At 36.6% G+C, this 25,082-nt stretch overlaps 2 protein-coding genes and 1 long non-coding RNA gene across 5 annotated transcripts; 1 reads left to right on the top strand and 2 right to left on the bottom strand.

Moving 5' to 3' along the window:
- Nucleotides 1-12,073: 12,073 nt before the first annotated feature.
- On the bottom strand, nucleotides 12,074-13,162 carry LOC128127392 (putative F-box protein At3g16210). The gene has a single exon (XM_052765873.1). It carries the CDS (start codon nucleotides 13,160-13,162, stop codon nucleotides 12,074-12,076), a length of 1,089 nt encoding a protein of 362 aa, XP_052621833.1.
- Nucleotides 13,163-19,416: 6,254 nt separating this feature from the next.
- Nucleotides 19,417-19,875, bottom strand: LOC111898429 (uncharacterized). Its single transcript, XM_023894342.2, has one exon. It carries the CDS (start codon nucleotides 19,873-19,875, stop codon nucleotides 19,417-19,419), a length of 459 nt encoding a protein of 152 aa, XP_023750110.2.
- A 1,805-nt stretch (nucleotides 19,876-21,680) lies between these two features.
- On the top strand, nucleotides 21,681-24,526 carry LOC128127000 (uncharacterized). 3 transcript variants are annotated; one of them, XR_008224984.1, is made up of 7 exons: nucleotides 21,681-22,112; nucleotides 22,390-22,440; nucleotides 22,798-22,921; nucleotides 23,016-23,089; nucleotides 23,188-23,308; nucleotides 23,798-23,872; nucleotides 24,248-24,526. It is a non-coding gene; the product is annotated as an uncharacterized LOC128127000 (long non-coding RNA). The 3 variants fall into 3 exon arrangements; XR_008224985.1 differs by having other exon boundaries at nucleotides 22,634-22,921; XR_008224983.1 differs by having other exon boundaries at nucleotides 22,390-22,921.
- The last annotated feature ends 556 nt before the right edge of the window (nucleotides 24,527-25,082 follow it).

Below are 25,082 nucleotides of genomic sequence, written 5' to 3'. Positions count from 1 at the left end.
AATGGTGACTTCACAATTAGAAAGGTTGCGTACGTTGAAGGGCTACATCATAACCTCAGTAGTGTATCTCAGCTTGTTGGAGGTACCGGTCTTAAAGTTTCATTTGACGATGAGGGTTCGGAAATAATAGAGAAGAAAACAAAAAGGGTAATTCTCAAATCAGAGCGTAAAGGCGAAATGTTTCCTCTCAATCTCAAACCTATCAAAGGAAATCCAACTATCTGTCTGTTATCCAAAGCACATTCTAATGAAAGCTGGTTGTGGCACCGAAGGCTCTCTCATCTCAACTTCAAGGATATCAACAAGCTTGTCACCGGAGGTCATGTTAGGGGTCTTCCATTGCTCAAGTTTGATCGAGAACATTTGTGTGCTACATGTGAAATGGGGAAGCAGAGTCGTCAAAGTCACCCATCCATTATAAACACTAAAGTTGTTGAACCACTTGAGTTACTTCACATTGACTTGTGTGGTCCATCATCTATCGAAAGAATTGGTGGTAGCAAGTATATTCTTGTTATCGTTGATGACTTTTCACGTTTTACATGGGTGTTGTTTCTGAAGCACAAATCTGAGGCCACTCTCAAGCTAAAGATGTTTATTAAGCAGGTTGAAGTGCAACTGAGGAAAGTTGTTCGCAACATCAGGAGCGACAATGGACTGGAGTTTAAGAATAAAGAATTTGAAGACTTTTTGGCAGAAAAAGGAACCAGTCACAACTTCTCAGCACCCTACACCCCTCAACAGAACGGAATTGTCGAAAGACGAAACCGATCTTTGTGTGAGGCGGCCCGAACCATGTTAAGTTTTGCTTCTCTACCTTTATATTTCTGGGCTGATGCTATTGCTGCAGCATGTTTTACGCAGAACAGATCCTATCTCTATAAGCGTTTCACTCTTACTCCTTATGAGATCATCAACAACAGGAAGTCGAACGTTAAATTCTTCCATGTATTCGGCTCACGATGCTTCATCTTCAACTCTAAAGAAAATCGCAACAAGTTTGATGTTAAAGCTGATGAAGGAATTTTTCTGGGATATTCATTCACTTCAAAAGCATATCGGGTTTTAAATAAGCATTCGAGGAAGATTGAAGAAACGTATTATGTGACTTTCGATGACAGCTACGTCAAGAAGCTGAAGGCCTCTGCAGAAACAATTGGGGAAATTTTCTCTCAAACAGGTCAAGTCACGGCCTCAATTGCTAATTTGTTTGAGTAGTTTGTGGAATTATTCGATGAACCGGAGAAAGCTACTATATCGGAAGCCAAGGCAGCAGACAACAAAGTCGACCATCTGAAGCAAATCGTCGAAGATGCTGCCAAACGAATGAGTAAAGGAGAACAAGTTCCAAACGAACCTCATTAGCAAGGCGCTTCAGTTGAGGGGGAGAATCCATCTTCTCCAAAACAGTCGAGCTTACAAGTTGAGGGTGAGATCTCTACTTCAGTTGCACCCGAAAGCTCTACTGCACCCGAAGGTACTGTAGCACCCGAAAGCTCAACACCACCCGAAAGTCTTGTAGCACCAGAAAGTCCAGCTACACCTGAAAGCTCAGCTGTCGAGGGGGAGAATGCCGATGTATTTTATGACGATGATAGCCAATCTGAATTAGAAGAAATGGTGAATGCTGAATTGGATCCATCCTATGATCCAAATTACCCTCCTCTTGTCAAGTGGACCAAAGATCATCCCGTTTCACAGGTAGTGGGTAATGTCTCCGAAAAATTCCTGACCCGATCTCAACTAAAGGAAAAGCAAGCATCTCTATTCTCAAAAGTAGAGTTCTGCATGTTTAACTCTTTCATCTCAAAAGTTGAACCGAAGACAGTAAATACTGCTCTTGATCACTCTAACTGGGTTCAAGCTATGCAAGACGAACTCAACGAGTTCGAAAGAAATAAGGTTTGGTGCCTCATTCCAACTCCTAAAGACGCCTCAGTTGTTGGTCTCTAATGGGTCTTCAGAAATAAAATAGACAAGGAAGGCAATGTGATAAGAAACAAAGCTCGTCTAGTGGTGAAAGGATACTGCCAGGAGGAAGGAATTGATTATGAGGAAACTTTTGCTCCTGTAGCTAGGCTGAAATCTGTTCGAATATTTCTTGCCTATGCTGCACACAAGAACTTTGAGATCTACCAAATGGACGTAAAGTGCGCATTTCTGAATGGAGAACTTGAAGAAACCGTGTACGTGGAGCAACCTCCAGGCTTCGTTAATGAAAAATACCCTAATCACTGCTATATTCTTGACAAAGCGGTTTACAGTCTGAAACAAGCACCTAGGGCATGGTATGAAACGCTAACCAAGTTTTTAAAGATGTCTACATTCAAACAAGGTTCGGTTAACCCAACCTTCTTTCGTAAGAAGGAAGGTAACCACCTTATGATTGTTCAAATCTATGTCGATGATATCATCTTTGGCTCAACGAATCCTAGCTTAACGGTTGAGTTCAGAAAGCTGATGGAGACTAAATTTGAAATGAGCTCAATGGGTCCAATTAACTTTTTCCTTGGTTTAAATATTAGATAGGGACCCGAAGGCATCTTTATCAACCAGTAAGCTTATACCAAGACTCTTCTTGCTAAATTTGGCATGATGGGAGACTCAAAAGTTAAAGTTCCAATGGCATTCGGCACCAAGCTCACACCATCCTTGGATAAACCGGCAGTTGATATTACGCTATATCGCCAGATGATCGGTTCTTTAATGTACCTTACTGCTAGCAGGCCTGATATAATGTTTTCTGTCTGTTACTGTGCTAGATTTCAGGCGAATCCTCGTGAACCTCATATGCTTGCAGTGAAGAACATACTCCGATATCTGAAACGAACTACCTCTCTCGGTTTATGGTATCCATCAAACTCAGGTTTCTTCGTTCAAGCCTACTCAGATGCAGACCTTGGAGGTTGTGGACTAGACAGGAAAAGCACCACTGGAGGCTGCCAATTCCTTGACGGGAAGTTGGTTAGCTGGAAATCAAAGAAACAGACTTGTGTATCTCTGTCTACAGCTGAAGCAGAATACATCGCAGCTGCCTCCTGTACATCTCAAGTGATTTGGATCCAAAGCCAGCTCCGGGATTATGGACTCAATATGAAAAAGATCCCACTATATTGCGACTCAGAAAGTGCAATTAGGATCTGTCATAACCCAGTGCAACACTCCAAGACTAAGCACATAGCCCTGAGGTATCACTTCATTAAGGATCATGTGGAAGATGGGAACGTCGAAATTCACTTTGTTCGAACCACTGATCAACTGGCTGACATCTTCACTAAAGCTCTTCCTGAAGCTTCATTCAACAAAATTCTACAAGGGCTAGGAATGATGGAATCGGATTCAGTACCAAAGATTACTTCTCTAGATCGAAAGTTAGAAGCAAAATAGACCGAACGTTCGGGTTCGGGTCTCAAGTATGCGGAAATGAACCGAACGCTCGGGTTCGTGTCTTGTTCTGGTATACCGAAATGAACCGAACGCTCGGGTTCGGTTGTATCATCTGATCTTCGCTTATCACTCAAAGGTAGTTTCTTTGGTTGTAATTCTTTTGTATTATTTTCTCAAATTTATTTATCTTATTGTCGAAGTTCTTTTCTTTTTCAAACTTTTTTTTTTGGCAACCGAAATAGACCGAACGCTCGGGTTCGGTTCCAAAATTTTTCTCACCCGAAATAGACCGAACGCTCGGGTTCGGTTCCAAAATTTTTCTCAACCGAAATAGACCGAACGATCGGGTTCGGTTCCAACATTTTTTTTGTATTCATTTTTTTATGTTTTATTTATTTTTTTTTATCAAAAATTCCAAAAATATTTTTTATTTTTTTTCTCTTTTCGTAAATTCAAAAACTCCAAAAATAATTTTATTTTATTTTATTCTTATCTTTTTGTATGTCTATTTGTGGGAAAATCATTTCACTAGTTAAGTGTCCTTAGCATGAAAATCCTTTTGATTTTCCAAAATTCAGGTTTCATTAGTTACAAGGCATTTTAATGGGATTGGCAGTTATTAACGGGTTGTGGTCAACATTAATCCACGTGGGTAATTTTTTGCTTTAAAGATGCCGTTAACTCTAAAGGGATAAGATTATAAAAAGCTGACTCAGGCGGGAGTCCAATCGATTTGATTTCAAATGGCGCTAGAAGGCCACACGTGCGAATTGGAACCGTTTCATCTGAAAATGGCGCTTGATGGGAAGGCGTGTAAATCGGGACTGACACTCTCTCTCATGCGTAATCATCGGCAATAACAACTGTCACGCGTCAATCGCCTCTGAAAAACTCTTCATTTTTCACTCGAAGATTTCGAAAAGATTCTTCTCTCTCCTTTACCCACAGTATAAAAGGTAACGTAAACCTTTGTTTACCTCGTTACTGCACCCATATTTCCAGAGAGCAAGAAAACCCTCTCCAACACTCTATTGTTCATCATCTCTCCCATTCTCTTCACAACAATGGCAGATTCTTCATCAGTTCACGCTACTTCACACATCTTATCGATTCGTCCCCAGCAAAGTTTGATCATTGATCTTACTCCTCAAGCATACGACGCTTTCATGTTCCCCATTATCGAATGCTTGAAGTACTCGCCGATTGCTCCTGCTCTCACCATGGAGTTCCTGTCCCAGATATTTGCTACTGCTCACTACGACAAGGTCGTCGACCGGATTTTCTTCGACGTATTCAAGCAAAAGGCGTCGATTTCCAAGCAGAGATTCTGCTCATTGTTAGGGTTTGAACCTGATTCGTCGAGGGTTAACCCTGAAACCATTCCAATGGGTCATCTTTTCAACATGTTCTACAACATGGGGTATACTGAGGTGTTGACCACAGTCACGAAGTTCATGAAATCGTGCCTACCCCCTCAGTGGAATGGGATGTTTACAGTGCTTTTCAAAGGGCTGTCTGAAAGGAGTGCTGGATCAGACGGGGCAAGTCGTCTGTTCCTTTCGATCATGTACGGGATCTACAACGATGTCAATATGGACTACGGGTCGGTCCTTTGGCAACAGCTCATTCAGAGCCTATCTTCCACTTCTCGACATTCAGAGATTTCATACGCCCGGTTCTGGACTCTTGTCACTAAATGGGTGATGGACAAGTACCACATCCCCATTGTTGCTGGTTCTCCAATGTCTTCGATTGGTAGCTTCCATACCACGAAGATCATTGTCTCTGACGCATCAAAATTTCCCTTCAACGGTTCAATCCCTGAATCAATGTACGGTGATGTTCCTGCTGACAGCCGGATTATCAAAGCATACAAGGAGTTCCGACGTTCTGGTCCGAGAGACCTTACTCCTAAGACGCTCAAGTCAATTCACGATGCTGACAAGCCTGCCCCAAGAGGAAAGAAGGCTGATAAGGGCAAGCAGGTTGCAAAGGGAGCGAAAGGCCCATCTCCCAAGAAGAGGAAAACCACCAAAGCCGCCCAATCCCCTCCTATGAAGAAGCGAAGAACCCAACCAAAGAGAAAGCTGATCATCGCTTCGTCCTCAAGCGAATCTGAGGAAGAGGGTTCTGATTCTGAAGGATCTCAACGTGGTAACACTCCACCACGCTCTCCTACACCAGAGATTCATATTTCCACTTCTCCAATTTCTTCTCCACCAGTTACAATTCCTATTTCCATTCCCCCCATAACTTCCACCACTCAAATACCATCCACCTCCATCCCAGTACCACCACCCATCTTTACCGAAGCAACCACCACCACTGCCGAAGTAAGAACCAACGTATCTGATACGGGGGCTCATACTGACGCACCCAAATCCACCTCAGCACCCGAACCCACACCAACAACCGAACATACCACCCAACCCGAACCTACTACTACTACAGAGCCTCAAGCTTCACCACCACCATCTTCTCCTGCTCATGCATCAGAGAGTGAAGAACCACTCCTTGGCGAGGAGGACATGACCTTCGATTCGGTCTATTATAGTCCGTTTCAAGTTCAGAGTGACGATGATGACGATGCTCCTGTCACAAAAAGACATCTCAAGGAGCTACATGATAAAATCGATTCGCTCATCGCCTCATCTTCTACATCTCAGTCCTCCATCTCTGAAGCTGCCATTCAGAAAATTGTTGATGCTTTTTCCAAAGCTTATCAAGTTTCCCTTGATTCCGCCACTGACGCCATTGACGCCTCAACCAAAGCTTGTGAGGCAGCGACCGAAAAAGTCGATAAACTATTTACTGATGCTTCTACCCTGTTACAATCTTTACAGGAAACTGCTGCAGCCACCAAAACAACGCTGGAACCAATTGTCAACCAGTTGGCTGCAACAGTTGCATCGGAGCTGAAGTCGTTCGCTTCACTTCGTCAAACTATTTCTGACGACAACTCAGCTTTCAGAACAACCATTGAGGAGTGCCTTGCCAAGCTTCAAGAAGACTTAGCTGCTGAGAACACCCTCATGGATGCTCTCGCAAGGAAGACTACCGCTCTGAAGGTCAAGAGTATTCAACTCTCCAACTCTCAACAGTAGATTGAGTTTCTTCGATCTGAAAGAGAGGTGGTTAAATCGTGTGTTTCGGATGTCCACTCAGCTATCTCAAACATCCTTGAAGCACATGACCCGATCCTCAATTATTCTATGAGGCGTGACCTTGCAGAGAAGCTTGCTCCCACCCTCTCTCTACTGAGCAAAATTGAAGGGCTCCTTGATTTCATGTCTATTCCGAAACAAGGGGGAGAAAAAGAGAAGGTGTCTCAACTGCCTCCTACTTCAACAGCAACACACACAACCGAACGTCCTCCAGTAGGCCAAGCCTCATGTTCCGGTGTGAAAGACAAAGGCAAGAAAATTGCTGAGGAGAGTGATGATGATGATAAGGAGACAATTGCCGACCTTTTGAAGCGACAGGGTCGAGATAAAGAGGCTGACATCAGCGCTCGTGTGGCTAGAAAGGCTGAAGAAGCCGAAAGGAGACAGAAAGAAGCCCACGACCTTCTCGAGAGCAGGAAAACCCTTTTTCCTCCTTGGACTCTTAAGAGACTGATTAAAGAAGCCATCGAAACACCCAGTATCTTGTGGCTAGAACCCGTGATCTCTTTAGATCGTTCTAACACTGTCGACTCTTAGTTCGATATGCCATTGACCCGAAAGGCGTTTATCTTTCATGCCTTTGCCAACATTGCTGAGTTCCCTCATCCTCATCCAAAAATTGATAGGGACTTAGTTGATTTCTATCTGAGGGCCGCTCAACCACAGTACCAAACATGGAGCGCTCAGAAGATTATCAATGTTCGGGTTCTAAAGCCGTACAGGGAAGGCAACTTCACCAACGTTCGGTTCAAGATACTACGGGGATCTGCCAAGACCGAACATGCCATCTCACTTGCAGATCTTCCCAACCTTAATCCCCATGACTGGATTATCTTACACAACATCCTTCTTACAAACGAAGCTGAATATGGTCCGATCATCGACCACTTTAAGAGGATGCTTGTATGCTAAGTCATGGAAGTTTCCCTGATGGATCAGGAGATAGCGAGCGTATTCAAGAAAAAGCCTACCATATCTCCTGTTGGCTCTGCCAGTGATCTCAACAAGATGCAGATGGGGAAGATTGACCCAAAGAGAAACTCCGTCATGTTTACCAGAAACGAAGGACATAAATGTCTTTTCGCCTTGGCAGACAAACATCTCTATACCACTGCTTGTTTGGAACACGTCTTAGGGATCTTCCATCGGTGCAAGCAGAACACAGCGGATGATATAAAGTACTTTGATGATATGATTCAATGGTACATTCGCTTCAGACAGACTATCCTTGCACTTATCTCACGTCTGTTTGATACAACAAAGAAGGCTCCCGCTGCTGGTCCAAGCAAGAAGAAACAGTAGTCTCGCTCCAAAATGACGCAAAGGGGGAGATTGTTAGGTCCAGTATTGTGTTGCGTCTATTGGGCTCGTTAGCTAGTCCATGTTTATCTCCGGTATGGGTTGTCCATCCGTGAGTTTTGTAGGGTTTAATATAAATAGATGCTTGCATGCATCATAGAACGAAATGATTAGAAACGATTAGAAAAGTATTGTTCAGCATATTCATCGTTCTTATTTTGTAACCCTAGAAGTCCTCTACAGCGGAAGTTCTTAGTCGAGCTCTGCTGAGGATTGAGTAATCTAATCATTCGACTCATTGTGATCCATACTTGTGTTTTATTTCCTTGTTTTTTACGTTCTTTACTTACCTGTTACGAAGATCTAATCGATCAAAAAGTTTTTATAACTCATCATTAAAATTTCTAAAAAATAGTAAAAAGCAAAAAAAATAAAAAATAAAAAAAATAAAAAATGGTTAGGTAACAAAGTTAAACTATCATCCATATTTACGCAATTCTACACAATTCTAATGAATCGTACGTACCTTTTTAGGTTGTGTAAAAAACATTGGTTGAATTTTCTAAAAATCATGGGTTAAATACAAGAAATGTCAAATTCCATTTGATGTCATCATTTGCCAATAATATTTCGATTTTGTGTTATGCTAGGTTAGAAGTATCCAACCCTAACACTAACATGAAAACAAAAAATAAAAATAAAAATAAAAATCCATTCAATTTTCGTGTTTGCTAATTTTTAAATGAAGTATATATGATTTATAAATCAGGATTATATTCATAATTGCAACTGCATGCATCATATATGCATATGGACATATATGGCTTAATTATATGTAAATGCTATGACCATTTACATATTCTCTTAAAATTAATGGGAGTGAGAAAATTAATTTAACTATGTTCAGATGCCTAGACATAGTTACATATGCTAAACATTAGGTTGACATAAACCAGTTGAGATCTCTTGAGCCCTGTTTGCGACAATTGAGATATTATGATCAACCAAACATATGCTAAGATTCTAATATAAAAGTCTCATGAAGTAATTTTTTAAATTGTTCCATTTTGTCACATAGGATCAACATCATAAACTTAACATTTTTCAAGAAAGTTAACAAAAATCAACTGATTTTGCAGTGAAAATGAAGGATCATGCTAACTCTACCCATCTTTACTTGAGTACACATATCTTGATGAAAAATGCAACGCCAATCAAGTGAAGGGCTACCATTAAATTTGAGGATGGTTCAATGTTGTTTCCTAGCTTTAAAAGTCACTTGAACTTTTTTTTGTAGCTCGTTGATACAGTCTCTACATCTCCTTTATTTATGTAATTTGTGGTTATGGTCATCCAATGACCTTCCTTAAGTTGAAAGGATTTCTCGTCTTTTTTAAAATCAACTTTAAATATCATACCTTGAAGCCGAAAAACAATGCATTAGTTCCTCAATTAAAAGTAAAATATGTTGACTTTTGAAGCAAATAGGATACTGATAACAACATAAAATAGTTTAGTCGTTTAAATGCAAAAAGAGGCACAAAAAGGTTATTGTGCAATCTAGAGAAAATAAAGAAAATGGTAAAATAAACATTTTGAAGTTCATCCTAAAAGAATCGTTGGATCCTTTCCCAAAAAAACATTTCAACTTATGATAATGTTTTCAACAGAAAATTACAAACATTAAATATTAGTTCCTATTGGGCAAATTGTGAGAAATAAAAACATGATTTACTCCTTTTACCAATATAGACAATCTACTTTACTCTTTACTCATAATAAAAAGATATTTATATTCATTTACTGATAATGGAAACGTACTTACACTTCAAGCAGCATGTCGTTCATTCAAAATATCACCTCTTAACAAGCTTATGTTGAAGATCAGCATATGCAGATCACCGATAGTCATTGCTAGCCCATTTTCACAAAATTCCACCTCCTACGACAGCAGTTGCAGACTGAAAAAAAATGAGATTCAAAATGTGTGACCTTGAACCATCCTTGAAGGGTAAAACAATAATTACATCAATCTTCGAATCATGTTTATTTGTCTATTTTATTTTTTTTTGAAATGAAAACAAACAAAAACTACATAAAAATAAACGAATTTTAAGAGTAACAACATAAATGATGAAATACATAACCACTATTTTTTAGGATGACACTTTTTTATATAAGGCTTTTGACCTTTCAGCCCACAAATGATGTCCACAGTAAAGCAAGATGGTGGGGTTACCCTACTCCCTAAAATGTCATGCGTCAAATCCTTTTTCTTTTTTAAAATACCTAGCATATGTAACCATAGGCTTCAATAAACATGTCATGTTTCTTATGCCTGAAACATTAACTAAACTTAAATCTAATATTAGAATGGATTAAAAGGATACTTTTATCAAAATTACAAATAGAATACACACCTTTAATTACAATGGAGATTCCACGAAAATGGATAAAAAAAGAAAATTTAATCAAAATTACAAATAAATTACACACCTTTCTTTTTATTTATATGTGACACAATCAGTTCACTGCAAAGATGGGGAATTCCAATTAGAAACTGAGAGTAATAGGGATAATAACAATAAAGCATACAATTTGATTTTAGATTTAACAGTCAGTTGCATGCTACTAAAACCAAAATTAACATTTGTCAAATTACAATTATGCCCTTGACTTTCAAAAACATCATATGGCCCGAATTTGAAATTTGAAAAGATTCTTGAAAAAAAATATAACATAAGCTTACTATTTTTTGTCTCTGATTATTGATGCGTCTCTGGGCCAAAAATACGTTGTTGTATAGATTGTGTTTCTGTTTTACAATTAGTTATTTATGCATATATAAAAATGCGTATATCATGAACATGGGGTCAAATGGTTAGTCAACAAATAAAACCAATCTTTTATATATAAAATCAGTATTAAGGAGGTCCAAAATCAGTGGGCCATGGCCCCTGGCCCTTTAGAAGCTCCACACCTGTTAGCAGGAGTAGGTTATTTATGAGTCAGCAGCCAACTTAACATTCCTTAAGCGTGCAACAAATGCTCAAGCAGCATAGCATGTTTTCTTTTAGAGCAAGTTTTGACTCGCACTGTGACCAATTTTGCCAACACTGACTTCGGCCCATGACGTTTTTTGCCCTCAACCACTCTATAAATAGTCTCATTTATTGTAATCCTAATGTATTGTACGAAATAGCCTTTTATGACAAGAAGTAATAAATCTCTCTCTCATGTTCGTCATAGATATAACTGATCAATCATAACCGATCAATCATGTGGTCCTATAGTTAGAGAATCCAACTTCTAATCTGTACGACGCACATTAGATTGGAGCTTGCCTGCATGAATAACATACAATCAAAATAAGACCATTAATGCACATCAAGTACTCGTTAAATTGAATGAGACAGGCCGGATTAAAAAAATCTAATGGTTGGAAATATGAGGTAGCAAAATGAAATAATATCCTAAATCATTTGCATTACTTTTAAGTTTTTTTTTTTTCTTTTTCTTTTTTGAACAGAAAATATAATATAACCTATCTACTTCTAAAATACCTCTTAATTTCATCTATGCCTACGACGAGACTTGAACATTTAACCTCAAGGAGGGAGGGAATACCGGATACCGCTGTCCTAGAAGTCATTTGGTAATTTAATTTACAAGAATACAGGTAGCAAAAAAACAATTATTTCCACAATACTTTAGAAATCATTAGGGCCAACGGCCCCTAGAATCAAGAAGACAAAAAGACATTATTATAACAAATGCAACATAATTTTATTACCTTTTGACCGTTGACAATGAACAACTTTGCCTCATTGGTCTAAGATAGTTTCCGAAAAAAATAAATGTCCTCAATAGCAAAGTGCAGATATTGTCTACTCTAAGTTATGAGGTCAAGACTTTGAGTATTTTATGGCTTAAAAATAAGGCTAAATGGTGTAGGAATTTGATATGGAACTCATGGGCCAACAACCTTCTATATTGTACAATGTAATTCCTGCTTCTTGAAGTTCAATTTATATAAAGTCTAGCCGTTAAAACAGCCTCAATAAGATCTCATTTTATTGGCAAAGAAGTGGGAAATTACATATTCGGTTTTTTATTAATAGAATGAAGGAATTAGTAAGTAACATCAACTCTTTTGTAGCAATGATAAAGACTAAAATGGTAATCAAAAAGCATCAAAAACCCAAATGTTGTAAATCTTTTCCTCATAGTTGAGTTGTTTCACAAGCAGCCTCCCCCATGTCTAACAAATGAATTGTTTCGACACACTCCCGAAAGTCTATTAAACTAGAAGAAGCATTGAATCCAAGTACTCCTGATTGCACCCCTGTCTTGGAATTATAAATTTGGAACCCATCCCCATAAGTAATGAGCAACAAATTACACTCGTTGGTCGTTTGCGGTTGTGGTTGGAATTGAAAAGCTCCATCAACTGGAAGTTTACCTATTCCCAATTTAAAAACCACAGACCAAGAAGCATCTCTCCATAGCAGAATCCAACTATCATCAATATTCATGCGATAACAAATCAAAGCTAGAGAATCTTGGATGGTTGTTAGTCTTGTTGTCAACCAGTCCAGAGCCAATCCAGGAAATGGAATCATACCAAAAACATGAGTGCTCAAATCGAATGTCAGTATACAAGAAAAGTCTAAGTCAAAACGATTTACCTCCCAATGCAATACTCCTTTGAATAAAAAGGCCTCACGTCGCACATAAGTAAACTCAGGTTTAGGGGAAGCAATCTCACACCAAGTGCCCGTCTTCACCGCATAAACAAATGAAGTGTCTTTTTCATATGATATCCAAACAATTTTGTAATCGTCACTGATTGGGTCAAATCCAAACCCAATACCTCCCAAAGCGAGTTCAGAACTCCGAGGACATTCAGCCACTCTTACTTTGCGTCTGATTGAAGGGTTCCATAGAGTCAAACCATTTTTAGTCTTCAAACAGAAAGTTCCATTACATGAACCAATAGTTCTGAACCTATTGCTACAAGGAAACGGAATTGTTGTTGTTATACCAATATATCCACGTTTGGGACACAAACACAAGGGCAATTCGTCTTCTCCGTGTAATGTATAAACGACTTCTGCTATTTTATTATTGTCAATATTTTCATGCGTGAAGCGGATTTTTTGTGGGGATCGGAATTTGTGCAAGCGTATGAACCCGGGACTAGAAATACAGGTATATAACGATTTAGAGAGTGATCTAAATCGAAGGAGGGATTTGGGTGGTAGTCTTGTAAAAATTTCAACAATCAACTCTTGGCATAAATAATCTGACATCTGTATTTTTCCAACAATATAAAAGTCAGTTGTAATAGGGTGCAATTAAAATTCTTCTCTGTTTGAATAAGTTTAGAATTCTTGTCAATATATATATTCATGTTATTTTGTAAATGGATGCACCAGATGTTCATCAACTAAGATTGATGGTGTAACTAATGAACAAGAATATCTATTTATTTATGACATTTTAGATATTTTGTATTACAGATTTAAGAGTCCCAATGCCAAATAATTAACAAGTTCACAAGATATATATACAAATAAACATAACAACAAACTAAGATAAGAGTTCTCACAGTCATATGTAGCGTATCCTATTTGGATATTGGGTAGAACTGTTGAAGCATCATTTCTCTTTATTATCACAAATTTTTACATATGGCCAAATAAAAGACGTGAGATAGATTAAGGTTGTGAGACGAAACCTGTCAATAGGCTTAAGTTCAGGGATGGCATTCAGCATCGACTATTGGGGTTTTAACGGTTGTCAACTAAGACCGGAGGCTGCACATAGCAGGGGCAACGGTGACGGGGAATGGTGGTGTCCGGTGGTGACGGCCTGACGTTGTAAGGAGAGTAGGGTTTAAAGGTTTTTTTTTTATCTTTTTGGTGAGTTTTGAGACTTGTTTTCCCCTTTTCTATATTTTTGTGGCATTTTATAAACCTTTAGATAGATCACACGATAATGTTTAGGATTTGTGGATTTTCTATTAAAGGAGTATTTTAATCTCGCATTAGAGAAGGCTTTTCTTTTTGGTAAGTTTTGAGACATGTTTTCCTCTTTCCTCTATTTTTGTGGCATTTTATAAAACTTTAGATAGATCACGGTTTAGGATTTGTGGATTTTATATTAAAGGGGTATTTTTATCTCGCATTATTGGAAAAGGCTTTGCAATTTTCATTAATTACCGCTCCATGTCTCCGTCTAACCGGTAGTAGGTAGATGGTAGCAGGTAGCAAGTTACAGGTAGTTGGAAGCTATAGTTTTTATTTATTATAAGAATGTTTGACAAAAATAGCCGGAAGCTTTTGAAATATAAATAATTACATACAATGACACTTGTTTAAATGCTAATTGTGTCAGATCCTCTTAAGGGCCATAGCCCCTTGATTTTTTCACCAAGACCAATATTATATGTATATAAACGATTGCTTTCATTTTTCCCAACCTATCCCCTATTCTAATAAATAATAACAAATTTGTCACATGGCATTTTATTAGCCCCCCCCCCCCCCCTGCCCAACAATTTATCCCACCTAAAATACTTATGTAATTTTCCGAAACAACCCTTTGTGCCTCTTATTCATTCGTTATCGTCGAGAGACAGCAGCTCGTCAATTTGAAACCCTAATCCAGCCGCTCTTCAGTCGTTGGCCCTCTCTCTCTCTCTCTCTCTTGTCAAAACCACCATTGTTACCTTTTTCTCTTCTCAAGAAAATGGTAGCATCTCAACGAAAGAACACCATTTATGACGACTAAAGACTTACATATAGTAGGTATCTCTATCGCTGGTTTACAATCATAAACAACCCCATACCTAATTGGAGAAGTACTTTAGGAACGCATAAAGAGGGGACACAGGGGCTCGACACTCCGGTCAAGAGAAATTCCTTAGCATACGGAAATGTCATCTTCTTAGGCTACCATTTTTTTCTTTTACCGCTCAAATTCTAGATGTCGTTCAGGAATTGCTCAAAAGATTCCTAATTTTTCCTTTCATAATATTTGTTATTGTGTTCTTTGCTACCAAAAATCTAACCTCCAAAATCATGAATCGATGATATTTTGAAGAGCGAAGCCAAAAAACGCGAATAATGAAAGCATTGATATCAGGTTAGCTTCATCTCCGAAACTCATTCTCAGCATTGTTGAATTAGCCAAATTTTACCTACTAGAGTCGGTCACCTAGTAGGTAAATTATATATATATATATATATATATATATATATATATATATATATATATATATATATATATATATATATATTTACCGATGAAAACATTGTGTATGTATTTGTACCTTTATACATATAAAAATGTTATATATCTAAAAATATACATATAAAAACGTATAAAAATCCTATTAATATCTCTATACGTGTAAAAATGTTATATACGTATTTATAGATACAAATACGTATAAATTGCATTATATATACATATTAATAAGTAACATAAATAAAAAACATACAAATATTTATACACAATTTTAAAATGAAAAATGCATATACCTATATTTATATACCTTTACAAATTTTTTTATATAGTATTAAGTGTCTTTATTTATTTTTAAAGGTATAAATACAATTTTAAATAAACAAATGCGTTTCTTTTACATATAAAATACATTTATAAATTCATGAAATAATAATAGTAATTAGAATAATTATAATCATAATAACATGTTAGATATTAAGTATAATCTTTCTAGAATGTTTTCAAGAAAATTTTGTTCTTGCTTCACATGTGCCGCCTCCGCCTCCACCTCCGGTGGCTTCACCTTTGTCGCCTTCGCCTGTGTTCTGCATGTAAAATTTTCTTTTTCTATTGTTATGTATTTCAAGTTTTATGCTTGAAAATCGAGTATGTTTCCCCTGTAATTTGAGTATCAGAGAATTGTTGCTCTTTTTTTTTACAGTGAAAGTTTTTTTTTTTTCTAAATTCAAAGCATCTTTTGAAGTCGTTCCACCAAACTAGAACCTTACTTTGAGGTTAGTTGTGGTTCAGTTTTGATTTATGATAATGTGTTGATTTCTGAAATATATTGGTTGATTTCTGATTGTGTTTATTTGGTGAAATATATTGCTGAGAATATGTTACTAGTTTCTCATTGTTCTTTTTTATTGAAAATGTGTTCCTTGTTGCTAATATAAGTTGCTGATTTTGTTCATTTGCTAAAATTTGTTGGGGATCTTGTTATTATGTGTTGAATTGTCGTTGACATCTGTTGTTGATCTTTGAAATTTGTTAATGTTGCTAGTGAAATCATATGCTTTGCTTTTTTTTTCCCTTCTGAAATATGATAATATTTTGCTGATGAAATCATATGCTTTGATGTTTTGCTTGATGAAATCTGATTATTAGCATGTTATGGATTCACTAAATGAAAGTACAATGTTATATCTTGAAAATGTGGTGTCTATTAGTAGAGGAGATTTCATACCCACAAGTTTACGGAGCTCATTAACATTAGATTTGTTATGGATGGTGATGGTTCTAAAAGATTTCACAAAGCAACGAAACATGAGCTTTGGGTATAATCAAGAAATGATAATGTTATGTTTGATTTGGATTTATGTTTAATCTGGATTTTATATGGTGTTTGGAAATTTTTTATAATTATTCAAGAAGTTTATTCAGTTATTTTATAAAAAAAAATGTTAAATTTAGCAAAAAATAACATAGAATGGTAAAATGGCAATTTTATAATTCAGCACTACAATTCAGAGGTTCCAACCAAACAACATTTGAAAATTCAGATGTTAAAAATTCAGACCCTCTTAGAAATTCAGGCCACTTAAAAATTCAACTCTTATAAATTCAAATCCTGCCAAACAACCTTTTACGCCCTCCTCCATTTCTAGTCAATTACTTTTGTTTTTCTCCCTTGAATAAAGCAACGCTCCGACCCAACAAGTTCATCCCATTAGCTAAGGTGTGACCGTTCTTTAAAGGTAAACTCCTGCTATAGGGTAAAAATGAACAAACTTGTTGAGTGTGTCAGCTAAGGTGTGGCCTCCCTTTAAATGAAAAATCTAGCTAGGGGGTAAAAATGAACAAATTTGTTGAGTGTAGAGGCTTGAGTTGCTTATTGGAGTTATCATAAGCATGGCTACGTATTGATAGTCCGCTTAAGCAGGTTGCGTATGGCAATTAGCAAGCACGGGGAAACACGGACAATCGGAAGGGCTGAAACCAATAGTCATTGTTTTACCATTTAGACGTAGACTATGATTTACTAATAGTTAGCAAAGTAGTAAAATATAATAACAATATTTATATTTCGGTATAAAAAATTATTTTACAGAATTAATAATTATACATTGACAATTACCAGATCAAATTATTTTCAATAATTTTAATTTTTCTTAAATCTTTATAATATTCTTTTATTTAAATAAATATGAGCTTAGAAACTAACAAACATCAAATAAGATTGTGTTTCTATTTTATAGTTAGTTATTTATATGAATATATAGAAATACGTATATCATGAACATGGGGCCAAATGCTTAGTCAACAAATAAAACCAATCTATTATATATAAAATCAGTATTAAGGAGGTCAAAAATCAGGGGGCCATGGCCCCCTGGCTTAGAGGCTCCGCCCCTATTAGCAAGAGTAGGCTATTTATGAGTAAGCAGCCAACATTCCTTAAGCGGGCAACAAATGCTCAAGCAGCATAACATGTTTTCTTTGAGAGCAAATTTTGACTCGCACTGGGACCAATTTTGTCAGCATTGACTTCGGCCCATATTTTTTTGCCCATTATTATTAGGTCAACCACTCTATAAATAGTCTCATTTATTTTAATCCTAATGTATTTTACGAAATAGCGTTCTACGACAAGAAGTAATAAATCTGTCTCTCTCTCATGTTTGTCATAGATATAACTGGTCATTCATGTGGTCATATAGTTAGAGAATCCAATTTCTACTTTTTATGACGCACATTAGATTCGAGCTTGCCTACATGAATAACATACAATCAAAACAAGACCATTAATGCATATCAAGTACTCGTTAAATTGAATGAGAAAGGCCGGATTAAAAAAGTCTAATGGTTGGAAATCTAAGGTAGCAAAAAAGTCTACTCCTAAAATACACCTTAATTCTATTTATGTCCACAACGAGACTTGAACACTCAACCTCAAGGACAGAGGGCAACACGGGATATCGTTGAGATAGAAGCTCTTTGGTAATTTAATTTACAAGAATACAGGTAGCAAAATTACAATTATTTCCACAATACTTTAGAAATCATTAGGGCCAACCGCATGTAGAATCATGATGACAAAAAGACATTATTATAAGCAAATGCAACATATTTTTATTACCTTTCGACTGTTGACAATGAAAAACGTTAGCCTCATTGGTCTAAGGTAGTTCCAACAAAATAAACGTCCTCATTTAGCGGTTGAGACTTGATAGATTGTCCACCTGGTTCAACCTCACATGTAGGCGGTAATCATCGCATGCACCATGTGTCCGCTTTGCAATGCTTTCATGGACTCCTATATTGAACGACTCATTTAATGCCTTCCTAGGGATAAACTCTACTTATGGTGTGAAAACAGGGCTCAAGATATTTTTGAAGCGATTTCAAGGGTGCTATTATTTACCATATGGACGTACAGGCACGGTATGATTTTCAATAGCAAAGTGAAGATATTGTCTACTCTAACTTATGAGGTCAAGACTTTGAGCATTTTATGGCTTAAAAATAAAGCTAAATGGTGTAGGGATTTGATATGGAACTCATGGACCAACACCTTCTATATTGTACAATGTAATTCCTGCTTCTTGAAGTTCAATTTATATAAAGTCTAGCCGTTAAAACAGCCCCAATAAGATCTCATTTTATTGGCAAAGAAGTGGGAAATTACATATTCGGTTTTTTATTAATAGAATGAAGGAATCAGTAAGTAACATCAACTCTTTTGTACCAATGATAAAGACTAAAATGGTAATCAAAATGCGTCAAAAACCCAAATATATGATGTAAATTTTTTCCTCATAGTTGAGTTGTTTTGCAAGCAGCCTCCCCTATGTCTAACAAATGAAGTGTTTCGACACACTCCCGAAAGTCTATTAAACTAGAAGCAGCATTGAATCCAAGTACTCCTGATCACACCCCTGTCTTGGGATTATAAATTTGGAACCCTTCCCCATAAGTAGTGAGCAACAAATTACACTCGTTGGTCGTTTGCGGTTGTGGTTGGAATTGAAAAGCTCCATCAACTGGAAGTTTACCTGTTCCCAATTTAAAAACCACAGACCAAGAAGCATCTCTCCATACCCGAATCCAAGTATCATCAACATCCATACGATAAGAAATCAAAGCTAGAGAATCTTGGATGGTTGTTATTCGTGTTGTTAACCAATCCCAAGTGGGTCCAGGCAATGGAATCATACCAAAAAACATGAGTACTCAAATCGAATGTCAGTATATAGGAAGGAGCTATATGTCTTGTGATTTGATATGATCACGAGTTACTTCCCAATGCAACACTCCATTGAATAAAAAAGCCTCATATAACACAGAAGTAAACTGGTTTAGGGGAAGCAACTTCACACCAAGTGCCCGTCTTCACTGCATAAACAAATGAAGTGTCTTTTTCATATGATATCCAAACAATTTTGTAATCATCACTGATTGGGTCAAATCCAAACCCAATACCTCCCAAAGCGAGTTCAGAACTCCGAGGACATTCAGGCACTCTTACTTTGCGTCTGATTGAAGGGTTCCATAGAGTCAAACCATTTTTAGTCTTCAAACAGAAAGTTCCATTACATGAATCAACAGTTCTGAACCTATTGCTACAAGGAAACAGAATTGTTGTTGTTATACCAATATATCCACGTTTGGGACATAAACACAATGGCAATTCGTCTTCTCCGTGTAATGTATAAACGTCTTCTGCTATTTTATTATTGTCAATATTTTCATGCGTGAAGCGGATTTTTTGTGGGGATCGGAAAGTGTGCATGCGCATGAACCCAGGGCTAGAAATACAAGTATATAACGATTTAGAGAGTGATCTAAATCGAGGAGGGATTTGGGTGGTAGTCTTGTAAATATTTCAACAATCAACTCTTCGCATATATATTCTGACATCTGCATTTTTCCAACAAGATAAAAATCAGTTGTAATAGGGTGCAATTAAAATTCTTCTCTGTTTGAATAAGTTTAGAATTCTTGTCAATATATATATATATATATATATATATATATATATATATATATATATATATATATATATATATATATATATATATATATATATATTCATGTTTTTTGTAAATGGATGCACCAGATGTTCATCAACTAAGATTGACGGTGTAACTAATGAACAAGAATAACTCCAACAGAAGTAATTAATATATTTACACAAAAAATTTATAATAAAATAGTTATGTTCCCAGTTACATGATCTAGGTCCAATTGTCATGCATCTAAATTAACAAATTAACTCAAAAGTCAAAACTGAGATAAAATCAAAAAAGTAATTGGTTGTGAATGAAAGCCATAGGGCATATATAAGCCTATTTATTTATGTATAAATATTGGTGATACAATTCTATTTAGTTCTGTTTGTCATACTTGCAATCGATAAACTTATTAAAATGCAATGAACCGATTGTGCATGTCCTATGTATACAAAACAGATACTCAAATGATCAAAGTTTGATCTTCGTTATGATCAACTACATTATCTAATATACTTTCAAAAAGATATCATCAATACATGATTATAATGTTGATGAATCTGGATATCTTTACAGCCATACTTCCAACTTTGTCTTTTGTGATCTTCCTTTGAATATTGATTCACTTAATTAGGGGATGCATTGGAATTTAGATGGGTGCCAGGCAGGCAGGCAAACCATGGGTTTCAAATGAGAAGAGATAAAAAAGCCGGAATGAATCTGCTATATATGAGAAAAGGCTTCAAAGGCTATTTGGTGTGATTTCATTTTTAAGGTTAGTATCACATCTATTAATTTATGACATTTTAGATATTTTGCATTATAGATTTACGAGTCCCAATGCCAAATAATTAACAAGTACACAAGATATATATACAAGTAAACATATATAACAGCAAACTAAAAGAAGAATTCTCAGTCATATCTAGCGTATCCTATTTGGCTATTTGGATATGGGTAGAACAGTATAAGCATCATTTCTCTTTATTATGACAAATTTTTACATATAGCCAAATAAAAGACGTGAGATATATTAAGGTTGTGACGACAAAACCTGACGATAGGCATGAGTTAAGGGATGGCATTCAGCATCGACTATTGCGGTTGTGACGACAAGGATCTAACCCTTTGCAGACGACACCTATCCAGACGACATATGTCGTCGGCAAAAGTCGATCTATAGAGACGACATGTCGTCTGGACAGAATTTTCAAACATTGACCACATGTCGTTGACCAGAAAAGCTATACAGACGACAAGTCGTCTGCATAGGTTCGGCGGGAAGGGGCAAAATATTGGGGGTATATCGAATTTTTATACCGACGACATGTCGTTGTGAGGAGGAATTAAAAACATATTTTCGAGTTATTTTAATCCTTTGTCGCAGAAAAGCAATACGATGCCGTTTTCGTCAGCCTATGCAGACGATATGTCGTCTCTATAGGGTGCTTAAAAATTAATTTTGATATATTTTTTTATCCGTCTTGCAGAAATGGAATACGATGTCGTTTTGGTCAAGCTATCCAGACGACATGTCGTTTGGAAAAGGTGGGACCGATCCGCGTGATCCGTTTTTTTATTTTATTTTATTTTTTAATGCCGTTTTCGTTTACCTATAGAGACGACATGTCGTCTCTATGTCGTCTCTATAGGGTTTTACCATAACAAAAACCCTTTCAGTCTTCATTTTCCAGTCGACTGCCCAGACATTTTCCTCTCAATTGCTTCGCCGATCCCAGTCGGCTGCCCAACAAAGGTTTTCTCCCCCTTTCTCTTTTGGATTTCGACTCTTTGGATGTCCGGTTTTTTCTTCTATACCAGGAACTTGTAATCTCTATTCCTTTCCCAGGTTCTACTCATCTGTAATCTCAATCCCCATCATCAATCGTCTTCTTCTTCAAATCGGTACTACACTTCTGCTAGGCTTGCTCGATTCTTCACATCTCTTCCTTCCGACACATCCATGGCTTCTGACAAGTCAACACCGCCGCTTACTATCGACTCCCTCAACCCAAAGGTCGTTTCCTTGCTTCTCATTTATGTTTTTCACTTTGTTCATCGCTTTGATCTTGTTTGCTTTAGTTCGCTTACTTGAGCTTTATACAGTTTAAATCTTAACGCCTGAATCGGAGTTCGGTACAAGATAACTGTTTAATTTTTGTGTTTGATTTTGAAGATTAATCTAGGGGTTTTAAGTTCAAGTAGATCCAGTCCCTTTTACTGTTTCTATAACACCAACAAGGAAAGGTTAGCTAGAATGTCCTTTGTACTAATTTTTTCCCCTTAATTTCCAGGTCTTGAAATGTGAGTATGTTGTACGTGGTGAAATTGTCTCTCTAGCTCAGGTAATGTAATGAACTGGATTCACTAAAAAACCTTATTAAATAAGCATGTCAGGGATGTATATATCGGGGAAATAATTAATAATGAGTATATTTATAGAAAACTTTCCATCTTTTTAATCAATATATGCATTCAAGTATACTAATTTGCATATATAAAACTTACAATGCTGATTTCATCGAACGAGCATGGCAGATTCTTGATCAAACTCCTGGTAGAGCTACTGGTGCATATAGACATATAGTCACAGGGGTAAAACAGGAAGTGCAGTTTAAGGGTTTAAGGAAATGCACTGTATCTTTTTTGAAAACGTTTTGGATACAAGAAAGATAATAGAGCAATGCATAATGATTTTTCAGGTTCCTTATTATCTTGATTAAGCAACATGGTAGGGAGTTGAGGTCTTTGAGCTCAACTGCTAGACAAAAGGGTATTACTCTGAGAGCCCTTTTTTTCATTAATCCAGGAAACCCAAATGGCCAGGTAAGTCTATATTAGTTTTTAAACACTAATAAATGTGTTTTCTCTATGCTATGATAATTAATTTCCAGTTTTTTTTCTTTCTAAATACGTGTAGGTTCTTGCTGAAGAGAACAACGAGACATTGTTGAGTTCTGCAAGAAAGAAGGTCAGGTTCTTCTAGTAGCTGAGGTAAAGAATGTTACATGAATCCCCCCAGACTTTTATTGGCATTTTAGTAAAAGCATGATTAAGTAGGGTGACATACACCATTCATGTACATTATGCAGGTTTATCAGGAAAACATTTATGTCCCTGAAAAGCAGTTTTGCTCTTTTAAGAAAGTTGCTCGTTCAATTGGATATGGTGACAAGGATATTCCCTGGGTTTATTTTCAGTCAGTGTCTAAAGGTATTGTCTCTTTGTGAATATGAAATAGTATTGATGATATGAAGAGAAGGGTGCAAAGGTAGTTAGTTAATTCAATTGTTAATTTGTTTGCAATTCTTAGTTTCTTGATAATTCTTAATTTCTTTTTCCTTCACATATTGAAACTACAGACATTGCTGACTTGTTAAATTCCACTTGTTTCTGTTTTAAGATCAAGTTTTTTTTTTTAATATATTTAGTTTATATCTTGAACTCCTATTGCTTTTATAAGTTTGTTTCAATGGCATATGTATAAAATAAAGAAATTTAATATTCAAAAAACCGGGTACCCGGAACCGGAACCGGTCTTGGCGGTTCCGGGAGCGGTTCCAAATTTCTAGGAACCGCTGTAAGCGGTTCCGGTTCCAAAACCAATAATTTCAGAACTGCCGGTTCTGGGAGTGGTTCCGATTCCAGCTAAAATAGGCGGGTATCCGGTTATGCTCATCCCTAGTCAATACCATGTTTCAGTTGTTCTTTGGAATGGAATCTTGCTGGTCTTCCGGATGATGAAGCAGCAAAATACTTTGAGAACAAGATCCGAAGGTCAGTTGAGATTATGTTTTCTTCAAAATCATATGCTTATTTTTTGTTGGGTGTATTTGGTTTTATTATAGTATAGTATTCTTTAAAAAGTATTAATCGAATATGGAATGTGGCACAGTACTCTCCCAAAGATTATTGTATTTTCTGCTATTAACCTTATCTACCTCTTCACTCAAAAGCAAAAGTACATTGCCATTTAGTGCATTTTCCATATTTAGATGGTAAATGCAGTCAATAGCAATGTACTTTATATCTTCACATTTTTTTCTTATTTTTTTGTAATCTGTTTTCATTTTTTTTCCAAAGACCTAACCGTATAACTACAGAGTGATCAATATTGACCTATTTAACTAATATTTTCATGCTTCTTAACAGTAATCATAATAATCGGCTAAGAAGGACTTGCAGAAGGAAGCCATGTTCCTAAGTGTCAGCCTTTTGGACAATTAGCAATAATAAATGCAAATGGGTTAAAAAAAAAGCAACCCTTTGGAGGATTTAGTCAGCATCCCTTTGGTCACTTTTATTTCTGTATGAATTTTGTAGTTCATAATAACACTACAATAGTCAAATGTTGTAATTCAACTGAAGAATTTCTTTTAATTGTAAAATCAAATTAAATTAATGGTATGTTATGAATGATATGTTTATTAAGTGTTTTTGGATTTTAATGGTATGTTATGTTATGTTTATATTATTCTACAAATATCTCTTTTGGATTTGTTTTAAATGGTATATATAACAAAACATGTGGAAAATATTTTTAAAAAAAGGGCTATAAAGACGACATGTCGTTTGTATAGCTTTATAACTGTAAAAATGGTTTTCCCATTGCAGACGACATGTGGTCTGTATTGATCAACTTTTCCAAACGACAAGTCGTCTCTATAGGGTCACACTTTTACCGACGACTCGTAGTCGGTATAGGGTCCGAATAAAACATTTCTTTATTTCCTCGAAAATCAATCCCGATGACCTTTTATAGACGACGTGTCGTCTGGACTGGCTATGCTATACCGACGACATCTGTACCGACGACATTTTCGACTTTTAGCGACGGACCTGTACCGACGACTTTTTACAGACCACATGTTGTCGGTATAAGTTTTAGAGACGACAAGTCGTCTCGACAGAGTTCATAATTGTCGTCTGCATAGGGCATATATATGAGAAAAGGCTTCAAAGGCTATTTGGTGTGATTTCATTTTTA

This window comes from Lactuca sativa, chromosome 7, assembly GCF_002870075.4.
Source record: "Lactuca sativa cultivar Salinas chromosome 7, Lsat_Salinas_v11, whole genome shotgun sequence".
Lineage (NCBI taxonomy): Eukaryota > Viridiplantae > Streptophyta > Magnoliopsida > Asterales > Asteraceae > Lactuca > Lactuca sativa.
Note: the sequence above shows the minus strand (reverse complement) of the source record. Positions and strands in the feature narration are given on the sequence as shown.

Bases quoted from the DNA above. Each gene is read 5' to 3' on its own strand.
- LOC128127392 (XM_052765873.1), bottom strand. From the start codon at position 13,162: ATGTCAGATTATTTATGCCAAGAGTTGATTGTTGAAATTTTTACAAGA.
- LOC111898429 (XM_023894342.2), bottom strand. From the start codon at position 19,875: ATGCACACTTTCCGATCCCCACAAAAAATCCGCTTCACGCATGAAAAT.